Here is a 20,610-nt window from a genome sequence, read left to right on the forward strand (position 1 = left end):
TGTAAAATTCTGCAGGTGTTTCAACAGAAAAAACCAACAATTTATCTACATCAGTTTAACAAATACTGACAACTGTTAACAATGAAAAAAAAGAACTACGCCAGAGAATACATAAAATACAAATAATCACTTCAGCAGAAATTTTGTTTTGCTATTGTTTATATTGAATTTTTGTTATTGTTGTCGCTTACATTGGATTTTAACATTCAGTATTTAAAATTTTCATTTTCTTGACATGAGCTTAAAACGTAAAAAGTTATTTCCTGCTTTGTTAATGTCATTACAACTTACTCAATTTCCCAAGCTTAAATATTCAAATTTTTTTCTCTCATTCTTCATATTAAAGTCATCCTACTGGTTTTAGGGAAAACAGAATTTCTGGGAGATGATCACCATTTTTGACTCAATGTATAAGTTATTAATCAGACATACCCATAATACTATATACATGAAGAGGCAACATATCAATTGAAAATAGGCTATGAGAAATTAAGAATGTATACCATAAACCCTACAGCACCCACTGAAAAAAATATAGCAAATCAGCCAACAAGGGAGATAAAATGGAATCATAAAATACACTCAATTTTTTTAAGGGGCAGAGAAAGGTGAAAAGTGCCAATAGGACAAATACAGAACAGCAACATGGTAAATTTAAACCCCACAGTGTCAATAAGCAGTTAAGTATGTATGGTGTAAATACCCACCTAAGAGTCAGAAATTGTCAGATTGAACAGAAAAGCAAGACCCAACTATATAGGCTGCCCAGAAAAACCCACTTTAAATATTTTAAAAATGAGGTTGAGAGTGTAAGGATAGCAAAAGATATACTTAGGTAACACAAATCGTAAGAAATCCTGGGTGCCCATATTAGTATTAGCAGAGCAGATTACAGAGCAAAGAGTGTTACCTGGAAAAACAAGAGTCATTCCCTAATGATAAATGGGTCAATTCAGCAACAGAACATAACAATGCTAAACACTTATGTCCCTAATAACAGATTCAAAATACATGAAGCAAAACTTACGGATTTTCAAGAAGAAATGGACCAATCTACAGTTTATGTTGGGGATTAATACCCATTAATCAATAACTGGGTTTGTAGAAACAGAAACAGCAAAAATGGAGGAGAATAGAAAAACTCTTATCAACAGCTTGATCTAGATGACATTTAGAAAAGATTCTACAAATAACAGAACAATCTATATTATCTACAAAGGCACGTGAAACATCAACCAAGATAGAACACGTTCTGGGCCCTAAATTAAGGAAATCAGAATATCACAAAAAATTTTGAAGTTAATTCAGAGAAACACTCAGGAAACAGCTATATTGGAAAATAAGAAAGGTCACAAATTAACTCTCTCAGTTTATACACTGAGACTGGAAGAAGGAGTACAAATGAGACCCAGGGTAAGCAGATGAAAGGAAATAATGATCAGAGTGAAAATCATTGCAACAATACACAACACTGAAAAAAACTCAGGAAAATCAAAAGCTGGTTCTTTGAAAAATTCAATAAAATTAGTAATTCTCTAGCCCATTTAATCAGTAAAAAAGGTAAAATAAAATTACCAGTATCAGGAATAAGACAGGTGATACAACTACAGATTCTACAGATATTACAAGGGTAATAAGAGGATTATTATGAATAACTCTGCCAGTGAACTCAACTTAAGTGAGGCAGACAAACTGAAATTCACAGGAACCAAAGCTCACTCAAAATAAGTGAATTTCAATGACCCTATATCCTTTAAATGAATTGTATTTCTAGTTAAATTCTATCCCACAAAACAAACAAAACCCCATGCCCAGATAGCTTGGGAATTCTTCCCAACATTTAAGTTGGAAAGAATACCAATTTTACACAACTCTCCCCCTCAAAATAGAGAGACTACTTTTAAACTTCTTTGAGGTGAGCATTATTCTGAAAGTAAAATCAGACGTAGGCATTACAAGGAAACTATGAAACAATATCCTTCATGAACATAAATGCACATGACATGATCATCTATTTAGAAAATCCCATGGAATCTACAAATTAGCTGCTGGAGCTCTTATGTGAGTTTAGCAATTCTGAAAGAAAAAAAGATTAACTTTCAAAAACGATTTGTATTTCTTTACACTAGCAATGAAGAGTAAATATGGGAAAAGGTGTACAAAATCTATAAAGTGAAAACTATAAAATTTTGCTGAGAGAAATTATAGAAAATCTAAAAAAATAGAGATAAAACACGTTCAGTGATGAAAAGACTCAATGTTAAGATGTCAAATCTCCTCAAGATGATTTCCAAAATAGTACTAACCAATATCCCAGCAAGCTTTTTGGTGGAAATTGGCAAAGTTAGTCTAAATTTTGTATGAAAATACAAAATACCTACAATATTCCAAACTACTTTAACGAGAAAAAATATTGGACAAATTATACTATCTGACTTGCAGACTTATTCTAAAGGGACAATAATCTACAGGTCATTATTATTAACATAAAAGATAGACAAATAGATTTTTAAAAATAGAGTCCAGAAGTAAACCAACACATAGATAGTAAACTGATTTTCAACACAGGAATGTAGTCAATTCTATAGAAAAGAATTGGATCGTGTTTTCAACAAACTGGATGTCTATATCGAAAAATGAACTCTGATCAAAATGCAAATGAAAAAAATAATTCAGAATGGATCATTACTTTGGGTTGCAAGTAACAGAAAATGAGTAGAAGTAATGTTTAAAAAAAGAACAAACTAAAGATTATAGGATATGTCACTGAATCTGAGGAAGAGTTAAATAGGAAGGTTTCAGAAGGAGTGGGCAATAGAGAGCTCCATGTTCTTGGAAACAGGAATCTGTAGACATCCCTGTGGTGCTTCATCATTAACTTGACTCAGGTTTAAATTCTGAATTCTTCCAAGAAGCAACCTGATGAGCTAATCTGTTCAGGTAATTACTCTTGTTCCAATGAACTGAGTTTGGCATTGGGTTATAAGTATTACCACGATAGTTGTCGACTCATTTCTGTAATCCTGTACATAGTTATGGGGTGGTGAGAGGGGAACTTCTGAGGAAGGGCTACCAAAGCAACTGTTGTATTAATTTCTGGAGAGTGTAATGTTTCCTCACTTAATAATGCAGACTAAAATTTGGAATCTAAGATATGAAAGCTTTAATTGTTTCAAAATATGATCCCAAATTATGTCCATTTGATATCATCCTGAAAATGGAAATAATTATTATGAAAAAATTTGAGAACAAGTAAGCCTTAGTCTGTATTAAAACATATTTTTCCAAAAAGGAATTGTCACCTCAGATATCTATCTATCTGTTAATCTATTATCTACCTATGTATCTTTATGATCAGGTGAATAAATACATAAACTTTAACATTTTGCAGCTATTTCTGATGCAAAATTATACCCATGTGGCCCTGACGAAATTGAAATTGGAGGTGATTGTGTTCGTAAGTATCACATTTTATGTTTTAATAATGTATTTATAAACTAATCATTTTAACAGGTTTTTATGTTCTGTGACTTACTTTATGTGTTGAATTATGCTAATGTTTGACAATGCCCCAGTCTAATGAATATCAAAAAATTAAAATCACTTTATTATGCCTTTAAGAAATAGTCTTGGAGCTGGCAAAGCTACAGAGGCTGGGCATATTTATATCCTACAGATATGTGTGTATATTGATTGACTCTTTTATGAGAAAATTTGCAATTTATCTCAATAGTCTTAAAAGTTCACATGCATTTGTTCCCAGGAATTCCACTTCCAAAAATCTACCTAGAGAAATATTTGAAGTGTGCAAACACAGTATTTGTAACAGCATTTTTCAAATAATATAAAAAAATAAATTGCAAATATCCAATAACTGCTGATTCAATATTTTTGATGTATCCATAAAGATAAAATATCCTGTAAACAATATTAAATGGAGGAATAAATTCTTCGACATTAGTAGTATTCATGGTATATTGTAAGTAAGAAATCAGATTATGCAACACAATCTTATTTTTCTTTTCTAGGGAAGACTACATTTGTACCAAGTAAATCTTGAAAGATAAACACCAAAAATGTTAATGGTGGTCACAGTTTTTCCCTGCCTTCAATCTGTATTTTCTAATTTAAATTTTTAAGTTATTTCATCTACGAAACAGAAACAGGCTCACAGACATAGTAAACAATCTTACAGTTACCAAGGGAAAAGGGGTGGGAAGGGATAAATTTGGGAGTTTGAGATTTGCAAATGTTAGCCACTATGTAAAAAAATAGATTAAAAAATTTCTTCTGTATAACACAGGGAACTATATTCAATACCTTGTAATAACCTAGTGAAAAAGAATATGAATGTGAATATATGTATGTATATGCATGACTGGCACATTGTGCAGCTCACCAGAAACTGAAACACTGTAACTGTCTATACTTCAATTTTTTAAAAAAGTAATTTCAAATATTAAGACCCCCCAACTGTAACAAATCACTGTTAATAGATTGTCTAATAAAATTCATGATGCCTACCTAAATAGTGGGCAGAAATTAAAATTACTGAAACATTAACCCTTTTGGGGGGCCTGTTAACCAAATATATTGATGATGATATGGTGAAACATTGAATGAATGAGGAATTGTTGACATATTAATATAATTGAAGGTGGTTTTAAAGGTAAAATAAACCATAATGACATAAAACAAATCAGAATATATCATGGTACCAGGTATAAAAATTATTATGTTTTGTCCTTAAAAAGTACTATTAGAATGATCCTCACAATAAATCATTTTTGAGTTGTTTTCTGTGCCCAATTCCATTTATAAAGGATTCTTCAGCCCATTTTTCTAGTGCTTTCTAAACAAGTTATTACTTTATCTTAAAGTCTCTGTTCAATTAGTTGCGGTCATAAAGAATAAAACAATATCCTTAATAACAGTAACATTAACCATGAAGTATAATTGTTTGGATATTCTGCTTTATAACTTTGGATTTTCTTTATCAAACACATATATTAGAGTAAAATCACTTCTCTCCTTGAATAAGCAGTGAATTTAAGCTACTGTTTTGCTATTCAGAACGTTTATGCAATTAATTAGAAAAATTGCTGTATAAAATCATACACAGTTTGGGAAAGTAACACTTGAATGAAAATATTGAGTCAAAAGTCAAGAGATAAAGCTTCAGGATAAAATAGAAAACTTATTAACATATTTAGCACATGCAAATGTTAGAATTGACGAAGTGATAATAATTGTGCTTTTCAAGCAGAAATAATTTATCTGTTGTTAATTTTGAAACCTTTCTCTTTAAGTATATTTGAATGACTTTCTTTGATCTACATTGTTGCTGGCAATGATCAGCCTACTCAGATAGTTGATACCATTTAAAATATTGATTTAAAAAATTAATTTCATAAATTATTTTTTCAGTCACTTATTATCTTATTCCTAATAATCACTTTCATTGATAGTCCCTCCCTGTTTTGAAATAAGTTCAACTTCTTTTTCTTAGTTTATTTAAGAGGAAATTTTTACTCAGATACAGAATTTTTAAAAAATCATATATACTCAAAAATAGTCTATTATTTCCTTCAAATCTAGATACAATGTTCTGGTCTAATGTTTAAAATATTTAGCAAAATATTTATTACTCAGATTAATTTGAAAACAATTCGTTTGTTATTGGGATTTTGTAATTGGATACTAACAAAATAACACTTTAAAATATTTGAAAGTACATAAGGTTTGTTCCCCTCACATTAGGCTAAGGTCTCAGAATTTTCCAAAATCTACATGACAGAATTGAAAAAAAATTTTTCTTTCTGATTATCATAAAATTACAAAATATATCATAGAAAAATACTTGTATATTTTAGCACACTTTTAAAATCTTACTTTTAAATTTTATCACTCAGATATTTTTCTCTTTTTTAAAAACAGAACAAAATTAATCAAAAACTCATTTAGATGCATTTTAGAGCCATAGATTTAATCTTGCAGATGCCCAAAGATAAAAATTATAAAATCTTCCTGAGTTTCCAGAGGAAACTTCAAACCTTTTTAACCTCAGAAAAATTAAAAGAATTAGACTATTGTTTAACACTTAATATGTTTCACTAAGACATAATAATCACTTCCAGAATGAACAGCTCTTTCAACACAAAGTAATGATGGATTGAGTTATCAGAATAACTTATAAAGTAAAATAGTAAGTCACTTGATTTTTCATTGTAATGACTATTTTTCTTTATAACAAGAATTTGTAATGTAGAAAACGTTAATTTTGTTTGTTCCATTTTTTAGAAAAGATAATTGCTTAAAAGAAGGTAAATTACTTTTCTATTCAAGAGCTAGACTTTTCAAGAGTAGTCATATTCAACATCATTAATATAAGCTTGATGAGCTGAAAAATTACTATCAATATTTATATGATTATCAGTCAAAATAAAAACGTGCTACTTTGCTGACTGCTAGAGAATAATTATTTTTCTAAATGTATTTTATTTTTCCTTAATATAAATCCCTGAGTTACAGTTTTCATGAGCTGTCCCTTGTAAGTCAGTCTCTTGTCTTTAAGATGCCCGAGTGAAAACCATGCGTTTTCTCCCACCAGGTCAGCTGTCGGCCTCATTGCCACCACCACCTCCAGGAAGGCCAAAGGTTGTGGTGGAGCTGATTGAGTCCAGGCTTTTCTGTAGGTGTGCTTTCGATGTTTCCCCTACAAACAACTCAGTGGGATTTCTCATAACTTGGTCTAGGCTTTCTTCTCAAGGAATCAAAGAGGAGCTGAAACAAGAGACCACAGTTCAGGCATTCTCTCTTTTAGAACTGGATGGCATAAACCTCAGACTTGGAGACAGGGTATGTTCAAACAGAGTTGAGTTTTCTTTTATTTTCATAAATGTATTAATTTTCAAAAATGGACTTTTAAATATATTCTAAAATTAGCTTTTGTCCCCAGAATATAAGCACAATGCTTTCATTTTTATTTTTTTCTTGGCAGTTGATCTAACTCCAGTGACAAATGGATGAGTCAGCAATCTTAGTTACTTTGTATGAATATCTTCTTTTAGCAATATACTAGTTATTATCAATGAACTTTTATGAATTTGTCTTCTTCTGGTTTTAAAATGATAGATTTTTATTCCAGAAAAAAATGTTTTTATTTTTTTCAATGATAATATCATTTATTATCCACTTTAACATATATCTTAAATACAAGGTCTACAACACTGATTTATGTTGAGGTTTGAATAATTAATATTTTATAATGATGGAATTTTTCTCAATTTTCAAGTAAGTTTTTAAATTATTTTGTTTTCTATTATATCTTATGCCGTATCTCCCAAAAAGTAAAATTAAGTACTTAAATATAATAATTTCCACATATTTCCTCCATAATTATATTGCTAAATGATTGTTTGTTAACCATATTCATAGATATTTTGTAGTGCTTCCATCTTTTACTTGGAGAAACCACATGTACAAAGTTTAGCCATCAAAAGCCGAGAATTTTTTGCAGGCATTAAGGTATGTAGCTGTGGGGATGGATTTGAAAAATTATTCTACTGGAATTGTGTTTTCTATACTGTGACCTGTGAATGCTTGTTCCAGGACCTCATCAGAGACATCATGAGATCCAGGAGTTTGTATTTTTGAGAAATAACTCAAACAATTCTAGTGCCAGTGAGGTTTGAGGGTCTGTTAATGGACTAAAGTTGTAATATACCAGCATTTTTTTTTTCACAAATAGCTCAGAGTAGATTAAAGCAAAAATCCTGTTTCCATAATTAATTCTATCATGTATCCAAAAGTTAGAGTATCAAAATTTATTATTCATTTCGGAAGACATATACCAGGTCAGGTACTAGAACCTCTGACTAGAGTAGAATTGACTGAGAAATCTAGGCTTTATGCATAAGATAGCAAAGATTGAACTAACTAAACAAGATAATATCTACAGTCACTGCTGGTAGCACTGGGGTCCAAGAACTAACAAGCTATTCCAGATGAGCAGCAGTGACAGGGAACCCACAGGTGATGGAAGGAGTGTGGCCAGTATCAAGAGGTCTAGGCAGGCAAGCACTGTGCACCCTCTGAGGTCTCAGCCACGGACTGGAGTTTGACCTGAATTCATCTCTAGTTCAAGGATAAGATAGGATCATTCACAGACTGAAGAACAGGACTTAGAACCAGGGCAAAACCTGTTTCTGGATAAAGTCCATTTTTACACAATAGGGAGCAGAGAGAGAAGTGAGGAGATTGAACTATGTTGTCATAACAGCATAAAGCACAGTGGAGTGGGAGTGGAAACAGAGCTCAGACCTTGGGAATCTGAACCTTGGCATCTACACTGGTAAGAACTCAGCAGACAACATTAGTGCAAGTGGTCGGCCCCCAGTTACTGTTCCTATGCTGGGCATTGGTGGTTCAGTAGTAGAATTCTCACCTGCCCAGGTACTGTTTCTGATTAGGCTAACAGGGAGAATATTCAAAGCCATCTGTTTTGAGAGCCAGCCAAGAAAGGAGACTGCATAAAAATTCTGACCTCAACAAAGGACTGACCTGTGAACTGGGATAGGACCAGTCCTAGGTTTCAGTACTCAGTAAGCTGAACTGCGGAGAGCAGAGGCTGAGAAATAAGCTAAAGGTTGGGACATTTCATGTGACAATAATATTTTGATTTATGTATTAAAATACTTAGATTTCTAATTGATATTAGGGATGATATTAATCCCTAAGAACAAGTAGAATCTTCCATTGGTGTGTCAGTAAACCTTGGCAAACAAATGGAAGAATATAGGAATCTTTCTGTCTCCTCCGTTCTCCAGTGCCCACCGTGAGCCAGAATCACTAAGGCAGGCTCCAACCAGAGTGCCTAACATGTGCTGGGGAACCAGTTTGTGTCTAAACTCAGAGCATTACAGCGACTCCATGTACTCTTCTGTTCGCTGCTGTTGTTTTTAAGGGTTTGGTTTTAATCGATCTTGTATAATTAAAAAATTCTAGTGCTTAAATTATTACTACCAGCTCATTTAGCAAAATATGAGCTATTGAGGAAAAAATGCCCTTTCAAAATTATTGTACCTTAGAAATAAATTCTATTTGAACATGACTGCTCTGCATATTTTCTTATACCAGTTACAGCCTGAACTGAGCACTATATCGGAAGATGGAAAAGAATACCAGCTGAGGATGGAGAGCACAGTTCCTATTGTTTGTCCTGAATTCAGTGACCTTGATCAGGAATGCAAAATCTCGGTAAAACTGACCACTGTTGATCAAGGTAACATACTAAATCCATTTAATTTTATTATTACATTTCAAAAAGTAACTAATGTTTTTTTTTCTTTCAGAAAGTCATTGGAATGTAGTTATGTAATTAATCATGTTGCATGTTTCTATCAAACTAGAGCTCAACCATATTAATAATACTGGACCAAATTTATGATTGCCAAAGCAGTCTATTTTACAGTCCACATTTATCCCCCCTGGGCTCAAAGCACAAATTAGAAAGAAAAAACAATGCTGAACAATCTCCTCCTTTTCATTATCTTTCTTCTCCTCTGCCTCTGCCTCCTCTTCATTCTCATTTTTTATTCTCTTCCTCGTCCCCCTTGTTTTTCCTCCTCCTTCTCTTCATCTTTCTACTTATTCTTCTCTTTGTTTTATTTTCAGAGATTGAGGGGTTAATTGCTCTTCAAGATTTTCCAAATCATCCCTCATGGGGGAGGTGTGATTAAGTTATACTAAAAGTTCATGCTTATGCAACATGGATCTCATAATGCATACTTCACACTTCACTCCCTAATGTAAGCTCATGTTTGAGATTTTTGTGTTTTAAAATTCTTCCATTTAAGTTACTAGTTATATATATTTTATGATACATGGCCACATAAATGTCCACTGTTACAGCCACAACGAGAGCTGAAATTCTGCCACAGAACAAGATAGAATATGAGAGGACAACCCATGTGCAGCCATGATTGGGTTGGTTGGGTTCTTTTTTTCCCCCAAGCCTCTTGTGTAGAGACCAAAGCATGTAAAAGATACATAAATTAAGATACAACTTTTAAGAGAGATTATAATTCTGTTCACATACCTTTTCACCATAAGGCATAAAATTTTATTTAGTAAATACACTAAATACGATGTAGCTAAGTCTTCATGTCTGTATTATACCTAATTAAATCAGAGAAACAAAAGGATTAAAATGCCAAAGAGAGAGAGTCTCATGGGAAGGATGTGCCCAGAAAAAGAGATGGATACAGGGTGAGAAAGGAGAGACAATCCCGGCATGCTTGACAGGCACCAGGGTTAGATAACAGCCAGCTACTCACTCAGCTTTCAGGAGCCCCACGAGCAACACTTCATTTTGAAGTACAGCCCAGAAATATGAAATTAAATGCTCTCTCTCAAACTGTTTGACACAGTTCTACTTCAGACTACCTCTGAAAAGCATAGTAAACCAATTTTACTACAGTTTGTGGGGGAGAATAGGAAACAGATGATGTTATTGACATATTTCAAAATTGTGTTAAGCAAAGATTTCCTTCCAAATATACTTTAAACTATATTTCATGCACTCAGTTCTTTCAACAAGATAATCATTGCTATCATAATATAAAAACAACCTAAATACATTCCTACATTTTAGAAGTTTGCATGTTCTGATTATTTGTCAATTGAAAACAATTTCCTTTTTGGGGGGAAAATTTCTGGATTTCATTCTGATACTCTTTATCTTATCTTCTTTAAGCGTATTTTCATTGTATCTTGACTTCCATAGAGAACAAGTTGGTGTTCCCTAGTATATTTCTACAGAGACAATGCTGCTTTTTCACAGGCTTAAAGAGAACAGCACCTGGCCCTCATACCATGTACCAGGGGAATGATGTCAGGGTTCTATCTATGCCAGATATATTCCATATCCACCTTAGGGAGCTAGTTAAGAGTTTGGATGTTTCTGTTATTTTTTATGTGTATGGGAAAAAATGCATGAAGAAAAATTTTGTTCAGGAATTTTGAATCTAGTGCAGTGTACCTATGTCAGACCAATGTAATTTTATAACTGAAAGAAAGTGTTTAATGACTTCTTTCTTCCTCGATGTCAGATGGACTTTGTAGTCATTCATTGGATGTGAGAGCAAATTCTTTTGTAGCCAGTTTTTTAGAGGACTCTATCCTTTTTGTTTAAACAAATCCCTGGAGTTCCTTTCTTTTCTTCTGTTACCATTTTCTTTCCAAATTATTTTTGTGTGTGTGCTCTTTGTTCCATAGATAAGAAAGCTTCTCACAGTTTTGAATATATTAGGACATTTGGGAGGTGAAAGAGGTAGCAGGTTATTACTCAGTTGGTTTTGATTTTTCTATTTTTTAAAATGATGAACTCTGTATTAATAATTAAATCTGTTTGATGAACTCTGTATCAGTGATTGCTGCTATCACTCAATGGATAGAACATGAGTTCAAGTCCTAAGACATATCTGGACCCAAGGCCTAATTATTAGGCAGAAAAAGGTTAATTTATGTTTCTTAGTGTTAGAATTATAATTTTTTTACAGAAACAAAGATAAATTTAATATTTCTTCTGAATTTTATCCAGGTGCATATGAATTTATGACCTATTGAAAATAGTTACATATTTATATATATATATTGATTAATTATTTGTGAAGATCAGGTAGAGTTCAATACACTTGGTTTCATTTAGGCAAATATTACAATCATAGCTTCTAAGTAATCTCTCAATTCAGTGTTCTGTGTTAATCGAGTTATGAGATGCTTTGTTAGGTATATTATCTTAGGAAAAATTTCCATGTGTTTTTCATTAAAATAGGCAAAGAACATCTAGGCTTAAATTTGGCACTGTCTTCCTGCCACGTGGACCTTCACCGGACATCATCCTGTGTTAATGGAACATGCAGCCTTGCTTTTGTGTACTACACTGCTGTAACAGACTTTTCTCGAGATGGAAATAGAGTTACAAGTATTGTAGTGGAACCTATAGTTAGTGACGATTTCCTGTGGAACAGCTACATTCCAGACAGCATCCAGGTTAAGAAATTACAAAAATACCTTTATAAACGAAGCTTTAAAAAAAAAAGATATGTGTATTTTATCACTATACCTTGTAAACGTTTCATTTCAAAATTATTTAATATGCTATTTCAGTTTTTAAATGATTCCATTTTCAGTAACTGTGATAAACACAACAGTTAATTGAAAATTCATTGCAATTGCTAGGAAATTTACTGTATATCACTAAATAACAACCAATGGTAATATTTACTGACAATTTCTTTGCTTTTAAGATCAGAGTAAACGATGTCCCAACTGCTTACTGCTATTCATTTACTGACCCACATATAATTACCTTTGACGGCAGGTAATTTCCTGAAAGTTTTTTCTTTTATTAGTTTGTGTTTCTTTTGGATTTTGTTATTTTGTTTTAAATATCATATTATTTCTACATGATACTTAAATAATCTTTAAGGTTTAGGCAAGATGATTAAACTAACACATTATAATTATTTAAAAAACTAATCACTTCTAATTCACTGCAAGGATACTCAGGGGAAATTTTAGCCATCATGAATACCTGGATATCTACCTTTGGAACTTAAAGTAAAATGAGCAAAATGACCAAAAAGTAATCTAAGCTATCTTGCTATTAATAGCTGCAATAGAAGGATTTAAACTCAGTTATTCTGTTCTGGGGAATACATTTGAAGATGTCGCTATAGAAATAATAAGAACACCTCATTGTTGAATCATAATTTCCCCTATGAAGCAAAGTAATTTATTCTTTTAAAAATTGTAATGTGATCATTGTTAGTAAAATTATTCAATATGAGCTAATAGATATAGAACCCCTCCAATAACAAATGAAATTCCAAACGTTTGAACAACTATTGAAAAGTTGTAGCAACTGATCCCACATGCAAGATCCTTTATGATTATAATCAAAGGCTTAGAAATTTCAGTGGAAATACCTCAAGAAGGCATAATGGTGATTAATTTGTTACAATTCATCAAGATTGTGCAATACCTAAGTGACAAACCCTGTTCTAACTACTGGAGGTATGGCAACAAACAAAACAGACATCCGTTCCCTGCTCACGTGGAGCTTACCTTTGTATGGGTGAAGAAGTGTACACAATTAATAAATAAAAGATACAGTGTATCTGAGAAAATGGTTACTATGAAGAAAACTAAAGCAGTGGCCAAAGAGAAGGCTGACAGTAAGGACTGACAAGTGATGAAAGAGAAGGAAAGAGTAGTGAGAGGTTTAGGTGTCGATCATGACTTTGTTTCATTCGGTACTCTACAAATAATTGCCTGCGGTATATAAAGCTATTAGAAGCATAGATTTTTTTCATTTTTGCATCAAAATATATTGAATGTGTATAAATTAATATACATTTTGGTTTGCATAATGTAATCGACTTTTGTTAATTATAGGATGTATGATAACTTCAAGACTGGAACGTTTGTGCTTTATAAGAGTATGTCACGTGATTTTGAAGTCCATGTACGTCAGTGGGACTGTGGAAGCCTTCACTATCCTGTGTCATGTAACTGTGGCTTTGTTGCCAAAGAAGAAGGTGATGTAGTTTCTTTAGACATGTGCAGTGGTCAGCTACATGAATCACAGCCATATTTATTTGTAAAGAGCCACGACGTAACCAGCAATATCAAGATAAGTGAATCTTACTTAGGAAGAAAAGTCACAGTATGTATAATTCTTTACTGTTAAAAGTATTTTTCATTTTTTATACAGATTTTGGATTCAAGTCTTGAGCTTCTTTTCATCTCTACTAAATTAGGAACCATTATTTTTCAGTATGAGTTTTTTCAAGAAAATAGCTTTCAATTAACACTGATCTTAGAAGGAATAAAATTTTTTTTCACTTACCACACACAAACAGACACAACATAGTTAAAATTGTCAAGTCTAAAGTGTCTTAAGATTTCAGTATGATAACCTGGTGGGTTATTCATAAAAAATATTTTTGACAGTGCCTAATAAACGGTATATTAGGTGAAGATAATATATATAATTAAGAATAAATATTCAGGAATAGCTAACCTATTTTTGAAATGAATACAGATGGTCTGCCTCAGGAATAAACCGGTAGATGCACAAAAGGGATTAGAAAAATCAAGAAACAGATCCAAGATTATATATACATTAATATTTTCAAAAAATACTTCATATTTGTGAGCTGACTGTTTGCATTCTAAGATTATCTTTCTTTTATCTCCCAAAAAAATTCCAGGTGGATAAAATTTAAATTTAAATGAAAGTAGTAGAAAATGCAGGAGAATGTTTTTGTAATATTGAGATGAATAATAATTTTTAACATAACTTTCTATACTTGAATTCCATCATCAAAAAACAAAATGCAAATCACAAGCTGGGAAAATATTTGCTACATATAAAACATTCAGTTAATGTAGAAAACACTCATCTATCACTAATGTATAATCAGCACTCCAGTTAAAATGAGCAAGTAATATAAACAGGCAGTTCACAAAAGAAATAAAACTGACAAATGTCAAAAAGTACAAATAATCAACAAAAATATGAAAATCTCAACCTCATTAGTTACCAAAGAAATGCAGAGCAAACGCTTCTCATACAGTATTGGCAAGAAGAAACAGCTACAGCCTTTCCGGAGGACGTATTCGTATATAATAAATTGAATCTGTGCATGTCATCTTTCAAGAAATTTTAACTATAACTCAATAAAAAAATGTAAAAAAAATTTTACTTCTAAAAACTTATCATAATAAAATAATTAAGGATGTGCAGAATCCCAGTGGTGTTCATTGCATTTCTCCAAGAGAGAAAAGTTACAAGTAATCAGGGATGAATGAAAGAGCTTAACCAAAACGCTAAATATAATAACATCACATAATAGGTTACTTTTAAGTCATGAAAATTTCGGAATAAATGGATATTTATTGATAAGTAAAGATACTAATGGAATATAGGAGATGTTTTGAAAGAATTTGCACCAAATATAGTAGCTACCTCAGATTGAGTAGTAATGTAAGGTTTGTTTGCCTTTTAAATAATTTTCTGTAATGAACACTTACCATTTTTATAACAAGGAAGAAAATGCTATTTTTCAATTAAAAAATTTAAGAGGGGGAGGAGGGACAGAGGAACAAACACAGGTGGCATATTTTCAGTGATTTTCAATAGACGTCCAAGTCCCGGATCTGGGAGAGGTGAGCCTCCTGTGAGGAGGATCTTAGTCAGATAGCACGGATGATTCAACAAACCCTGTGCTCTCCTTCCCAACTCCCCAAGCAAGTTTCTGGTATAATTTGGCTTCTGATTCTGTTTATTTACTGGCTGCAAGAGAATGCTGGTTAACCACAGGAATACACACCCCCCTGGAATTACATTTATCTGTGTAAATTAATTACTTGGCCATCTAGGTCTATATTAAATAATTATTATCAGAGACATTACTTGGTAAACATTATCCTCAGGATTTCTAGCTGTTTTAATTATAAAATATTTACTTTAGTTTAAATTATTTAAAGAAAGGGGTGTAAACAAAATACCTCAATGAAAGGATCAATGTGGAGACCAAATTTTAAGCCAGCAAAATGCAAAAACTCTTTATTTTGACATATAGTATTAAAAGGAAAATTGTGGTCTAAACTATTCTATTCTCTTTTTATATTAAAGGAATAAATTAATTTATTTCTTAAATACTAGTTTTTTCCTTAATCCATACTGCATATTGTTTAAACATCTTTTATTTCTGTATTTCAGGTCTGGTTTTCTTCTGGAGCATTTATCCGTGCTGATCTTAGTGAATGGGGCATGAGTTTAACAATCAGAGCCCCTAGTTTAGATTACAGAAACACTCTGGGACTTTGTGGCACCTTTGATGAAAACCCAGAAAATGATTTCCATGATAAAAATGGGATCAAAATTGATCAAACTTTTAATAACTGTTTTGCTTTTATTAATGAATGGAGGTAAGAAAGTAAATTATTTTCATTTGTTATTGTATTAATATTTGACTTAAAGTGAGTGGTGAGTGACTCAATACCCTGCTTTTTTGGTGGGGGGGGGCAACACATTAGTGAGAAAAAAATGCTCTTGTCCAAATTACTGTTCTTTTCTGTTTTCCATCTGGAAGGATATTGCCAGGAAAAAGCATGTTTGACACAATGCCAATTTCTCCGCCATCACCTACAAAACTATCCTACTGTAGCTGCTCATTGAACACTGCTTCATTGTACCCATCTTCTAATCATCTGGATAGTGCTTCTCAATCAGAAATTGGATCCGCTTGCAAAGACCCTAGATATGTCCAATTCTCTTCCTTAATACCAGAACTAGATGTCACCTCTGAATATATTAATTCAGAAACTCTTGTCAGAGGAATAAATAAGCGTAAGTCTCAAGAAGAAAATAATTTAGATTTCTTTCTTCAAGAAAAGAAGTATGTGAACCTAACCAATCTGGACTTAAATTTACAAAAACATCCTGAGAATGAAAAAGAAGATGCACCAAAAGCTTTGGACAAGGGGAGACATACACAGGAGCAGGGTAATCACAGCCAAGAAACAAGCTGGGATCAACAAAACAGAGGGAAACGGCAAAACTTCCATGAGTTTCTTCCATTGTTTGCATTCCAAAGTCTCAGCCAAAGTGACCTAGAAGAGTTTGCTTACTTTTTCCCTGAGGACCACACTGAGGACATCCACCAAGAGTTTGTCCCCACGTGGCCCACACCATCTGGCCTCACCGAACACAGCACGTTGGCACTGTGTCAGCAGACTCTTGCCAATTCCAGCATAGGAAGGCTCTGTCTTGCCTTTCTTGGTAAGAGACTGGACAGTGTTATAGAGATGTGTGTTAAGGATGTTCTCCTAAAAGATGACCTTAGCTGGGCAGAAGCAGGTGTGGCCCTTATAGAAAATGAATGTGAAAAGAGGATTTTGGAAGAGGGGAGACGTAACAGAAAAGAATACAGCAAGTCAATTGAAGACATTCTCTTGGTATTAAAATGCCCCAATGTATGCAGTGACCACGGGCAGTGTATGGAATGGGGGTGTGCATGCTCCCCAGGCTTTAGTTCCTATGATTGCAGTGATTCGCATGGTAGGTAAATACTCTCCAACTTTGATATTGTGTATGTTGTTTGATTATGAAAACTTTGTTCTTTTATAGCTTCAGTATCTTAACAGGCTTTATTCAGCTTATATACAGAAAAGAACTCAAATTATGTTAATTAATATGTTAATAATTTTCCAGAAATGTCTCATCTTACTCAGAGTAAAAGCTGAAGTACTTATCACAGCCTATAAGACACAGCATGATCAGGCACACAGCATCTCTTGAGGCTCATCCTGTTACTCTCCCTGTGGCTCATTCTACTCCACCCACTTTGGTTTCTGTGCTGTTCCTTAAAATGCCAGGTTCTCTTGCCCCCAGGGCCTTTGCACATAGCTGGTCCCTCTACTTGCAGAGAATAATCAGTTTCTTCAGAACTCAAATTTTAGTATTTTTAAGCACAGCGTTTATAATATTTTCCTAATTATACTAATTCACTTAATTTTTCCCTAACTTATCTAAATGGTACAAATTATTTTGTCCCATTATATCACAGAAAGACACTTGAAAAAGTCAATTTGATTCTGTTAACCACTAAACCAATAACTCCTGATTTTCTTACTACCACCACCAACCTGCCCTTTTCCATCTTAATAAATGCAAGCTTCATTCCTCTAATTGTTCATATTAAAAATTTGTAGTCACTTTGACTTTTCTTTTTCATTCATGCCTTATGTTTGATCCATTAGCAGCAAATCCAGCTCTAGCTTCAAAGAATTTCATCTCTTTCCCTGTTACGAACTTAGTCCAAGACACTGTTACCTCTCACCTGGATTATTATAGATTCTCTCAGTTTTTTTTTCCATGCAGCAGCTAAAGTGATTCCCTTGGAGATGCAAGTCACATCATATTACTCCTCTGCTTAAGTCCCTCTATTGGCTTTTCATCTTAGGAGTAAAATTCACAGGCCCTACCATGGCCTAGAAGATCATATATAATCTGAGACTCCTCTCTCACTGAATTTATTTACCATTCTCTCCAGTATTCCTTCTCTCCAGTAATTACCTTCCAGTATTCACAGTGGTTGCTTTGCTCAAAAAAGGCAAGCCTGCTTCTACCTCAGGACCTTTGCACTATGGCTCCCTCTCCCTGCAGAGCAATCTTCTATCACATATATTTATGACTAACTTCCTTCTCTATTCAAATATCATATTATCAGAGAATCCTTCCATTTTAAATAAAATGGTTTTTCTCACACAACCCCATGGCTTTTATCTTCCTTAACAGAGTTAATAAATTTTTTCTTCATTGCCTTGAAAACCCTTACATGGTTTACTTTATTTTTTCATTTGCTTATTTTTGTCTTCTCATATTAGAATGTAAGTTATGTGAAGTCAAGGACTTTGTTGTGTTTATTACCACATCTCCAATCTCCAGAATAACACCAGAAAAACAGCAGTTGTTCAATAAACGTTTGTTGAATATAGGAAAGAGAAACATTTTTTTTTAATTTTCATAAATATTTTAGGGTTCTGAATACACATAATTTAGGATTTTTATATCCTACCGCTAGTAAAGCTATTTCACCTAAATTTTGCCAATACTTAGACAAAAGACTCGATTACTTTTATATTGCATTTATCTATTTTGACAAACAGATCTTGCTGACAGAGATAGTGAATGATCTTACCAAAACCAGAACCACAGATGTAACCATGTGAAGGTCAGTTAATTCTGACTGCCAAAAGAAATTTTTTTCTCCTAGGACTGAGAAGTACACCTAAGATAATGGTAGTATGTAGGATAGCAATGATAAAGTATCAGCAATACTGGAACAACAGCATGCCCAAAGTTTGATAATTGTTTTCTAAAGCTTAAATGAAGATTTTTTTAAAAATTTTAATACATTGCATGACTAACTAGACTATCTTATTACAAAGGTTTTTTTTTCTATAAACTGTCTCCATAACACAAACCAAAATGGCAAAACCAAAACATAGGCCATTGTAGTAGTAATTTGTTAATACTTGTACTTATTTCATATGAAATATTATTTAAACATTAAATAAACCTGTATAATTAGGCACTGGTGGTATCTGTAAAGCTATTTTTATTGGTTTGAATAGTAGGTAACACTTCTTTTAATATCAGATTACTCTTAACATGTAATAGTTTAATTAATGTGCTAATTAATATTTGGGGTAGACTTTAAAATACTATGTTGCATATGCTTTTAATTTTAGTCTTGAAAATAATTAGCTTTTTTTCTGGAAGTAGAGAAGATATGTCCTAGTTTTTAATCTTTTCTTCCAAAGACAGGATTCCTGAAATTATAGAACTTGAAAATGCTGGATTCTGTGATATTCGAAAACATGACTGTATGATGGTGAGAGTTTTTGGTCAAGGCTTCAAAGAATCGCCTTCAATTAAATGTGAGGTGACTAAACTGCAGGTATGTTAATTATAGTGGTGAAAACAACTAAGTTTATGAGTTAGTCAGATTGATTTTATCTTAGATTAATTTGGAGTATCAATTAGGCAAGATTATCCCAAAGGATGTTGTATCCTCTCAGAGAGCTGAGCAGGAAAATTATTAAGTTGCTTAACCTTAAAGATTCCTTATTTGTTAACTGTATTAAACTGTTTTATATCATTTTTATTGAGGTATTGGCTCACTATTTCAGCTATAGTAAGAAATTAAAATAATATCAAATTTGATATGTAAGCTTCTGTATTTATTGAAATGTAAATTCAGAAAGAATGGAGGCCATCTTTATCTAAGACACTGTACATGAACTACAGGACATAGAGAAATGAACAATTTCCTCTTACAAACCAAATGTGCTTTTCTTTCTTCAGGCCACAAAAGTCAGACATGATCATTCAGTTTGAACATTAGTGTATCAAAATATATCTTATTTTTTATGATTATTTACAGGGTATACCTTTATTCACATGGGAATTTGTTTTAAGGAAAGTGCTTTGAATTTAGAAAGTTCTTATTACATGGATAAGCTGAAAACTTAAAACAGTATAAATCATATTTTTAGCATTCTTTTTACTATGTCTGTAAACTGATTATGAGATTGAGAATTTAAGAGGGAGATAACTTTAGTATGTGTCTTTATCAAATAGTTATACACAAGAAGTATGCTTATTTCAAGATTTTATGAGCAGAGCCTTTCTAAATGAGCCATGAAATATTTTAACCCCAATGAAATAATGAGACAATAGAAAATGTATGTATAATTTCATCACTTCAGTATTACTCGAGAATAGTCATTATATTGTTCTTGGCAGAATAAACCATATGACATCACATTACAATTAAGTGATTTGTCAACAGGGAACTTCATACGTTTATATTCTCTTGGAAAGTACATTTTGTACTTACTTTAAGAAACATTTTTTGCTGTAATATTTTTTCTCATACTGCTTCCTTTCTCCAAATATCTGATAAATAAAGAGTACATCTGGGATTCTCTAACACTATACAGAACTATAGAAAGAAAGAAAATATATTC

General features: G+C 32.6%; 1 protein-coding gene across 1 annotated transcript in view; it reads left to right on the plus strand.

The window, feature by feature from the left end:
- Positions 1 to 20,610, plus strand: part of VWDE (von Willebrand factor D and EGF domains) — a 92,331-nt gene that overhangs the window by 9,170 nt on the left and 62,551 nt on the right. The window contains exons 4-13 of the mRNA XM_064487386.1: positions 3,392 to 3,457; positions 6,611 to 6,858; positions 7,438 to 7,527; positions 9,139 to 9,283; positions 11,837 to 12,054; positions 12,312 to 12,385; positions 13,462 to 13,732; positions 15,794 to 16,002; positions 16,167 to 17,134; positions 19,402 to 19,538. Coding sequence (XP_064343456.1) covers positions 3,392 to 3,457; positions 6,611 to 6,858; positions 7,438 to 7,527; positions 9,139 to 9,283; positions 11,837 to 12,054; positions 12,312 to 12,385; positions 13,462 to 13,732; positions 15,794 to 16,002; positions 16,167 to 17,134; positions 19,402 to 19,538 — 2,426 coding nt within the window. The remainder of the gene's footprint in view (positions 1 to 3,391; positions 3,458 to 6,610; positions 6,859 to 7,437; positions 7,528 to 9,138; positions 9,284 to 11,836; positions 12,055 to 12,311; positions 12,386 to 13,461; positions 13,733 to 15,793; positions 16,003 to 16,166; positions 17,135 to 19,401; positions 19,539 to 20,610) is intronic.

This window comes from Camelus dromedarius, chromosome 7 (genome assembly GCF_036321535.1).
Source record: "Camelus dromedarius isolate mCamDro1 chromosome 7, mCamDro1.pat, whole genome shotgun sequence".
Classification (NCBI taxonomy): Eukaryota; Metazoa; Chordata; class Mammalia; order Artiodactyla; family Camelidae; genus Camelus; species Camelus dromedarius.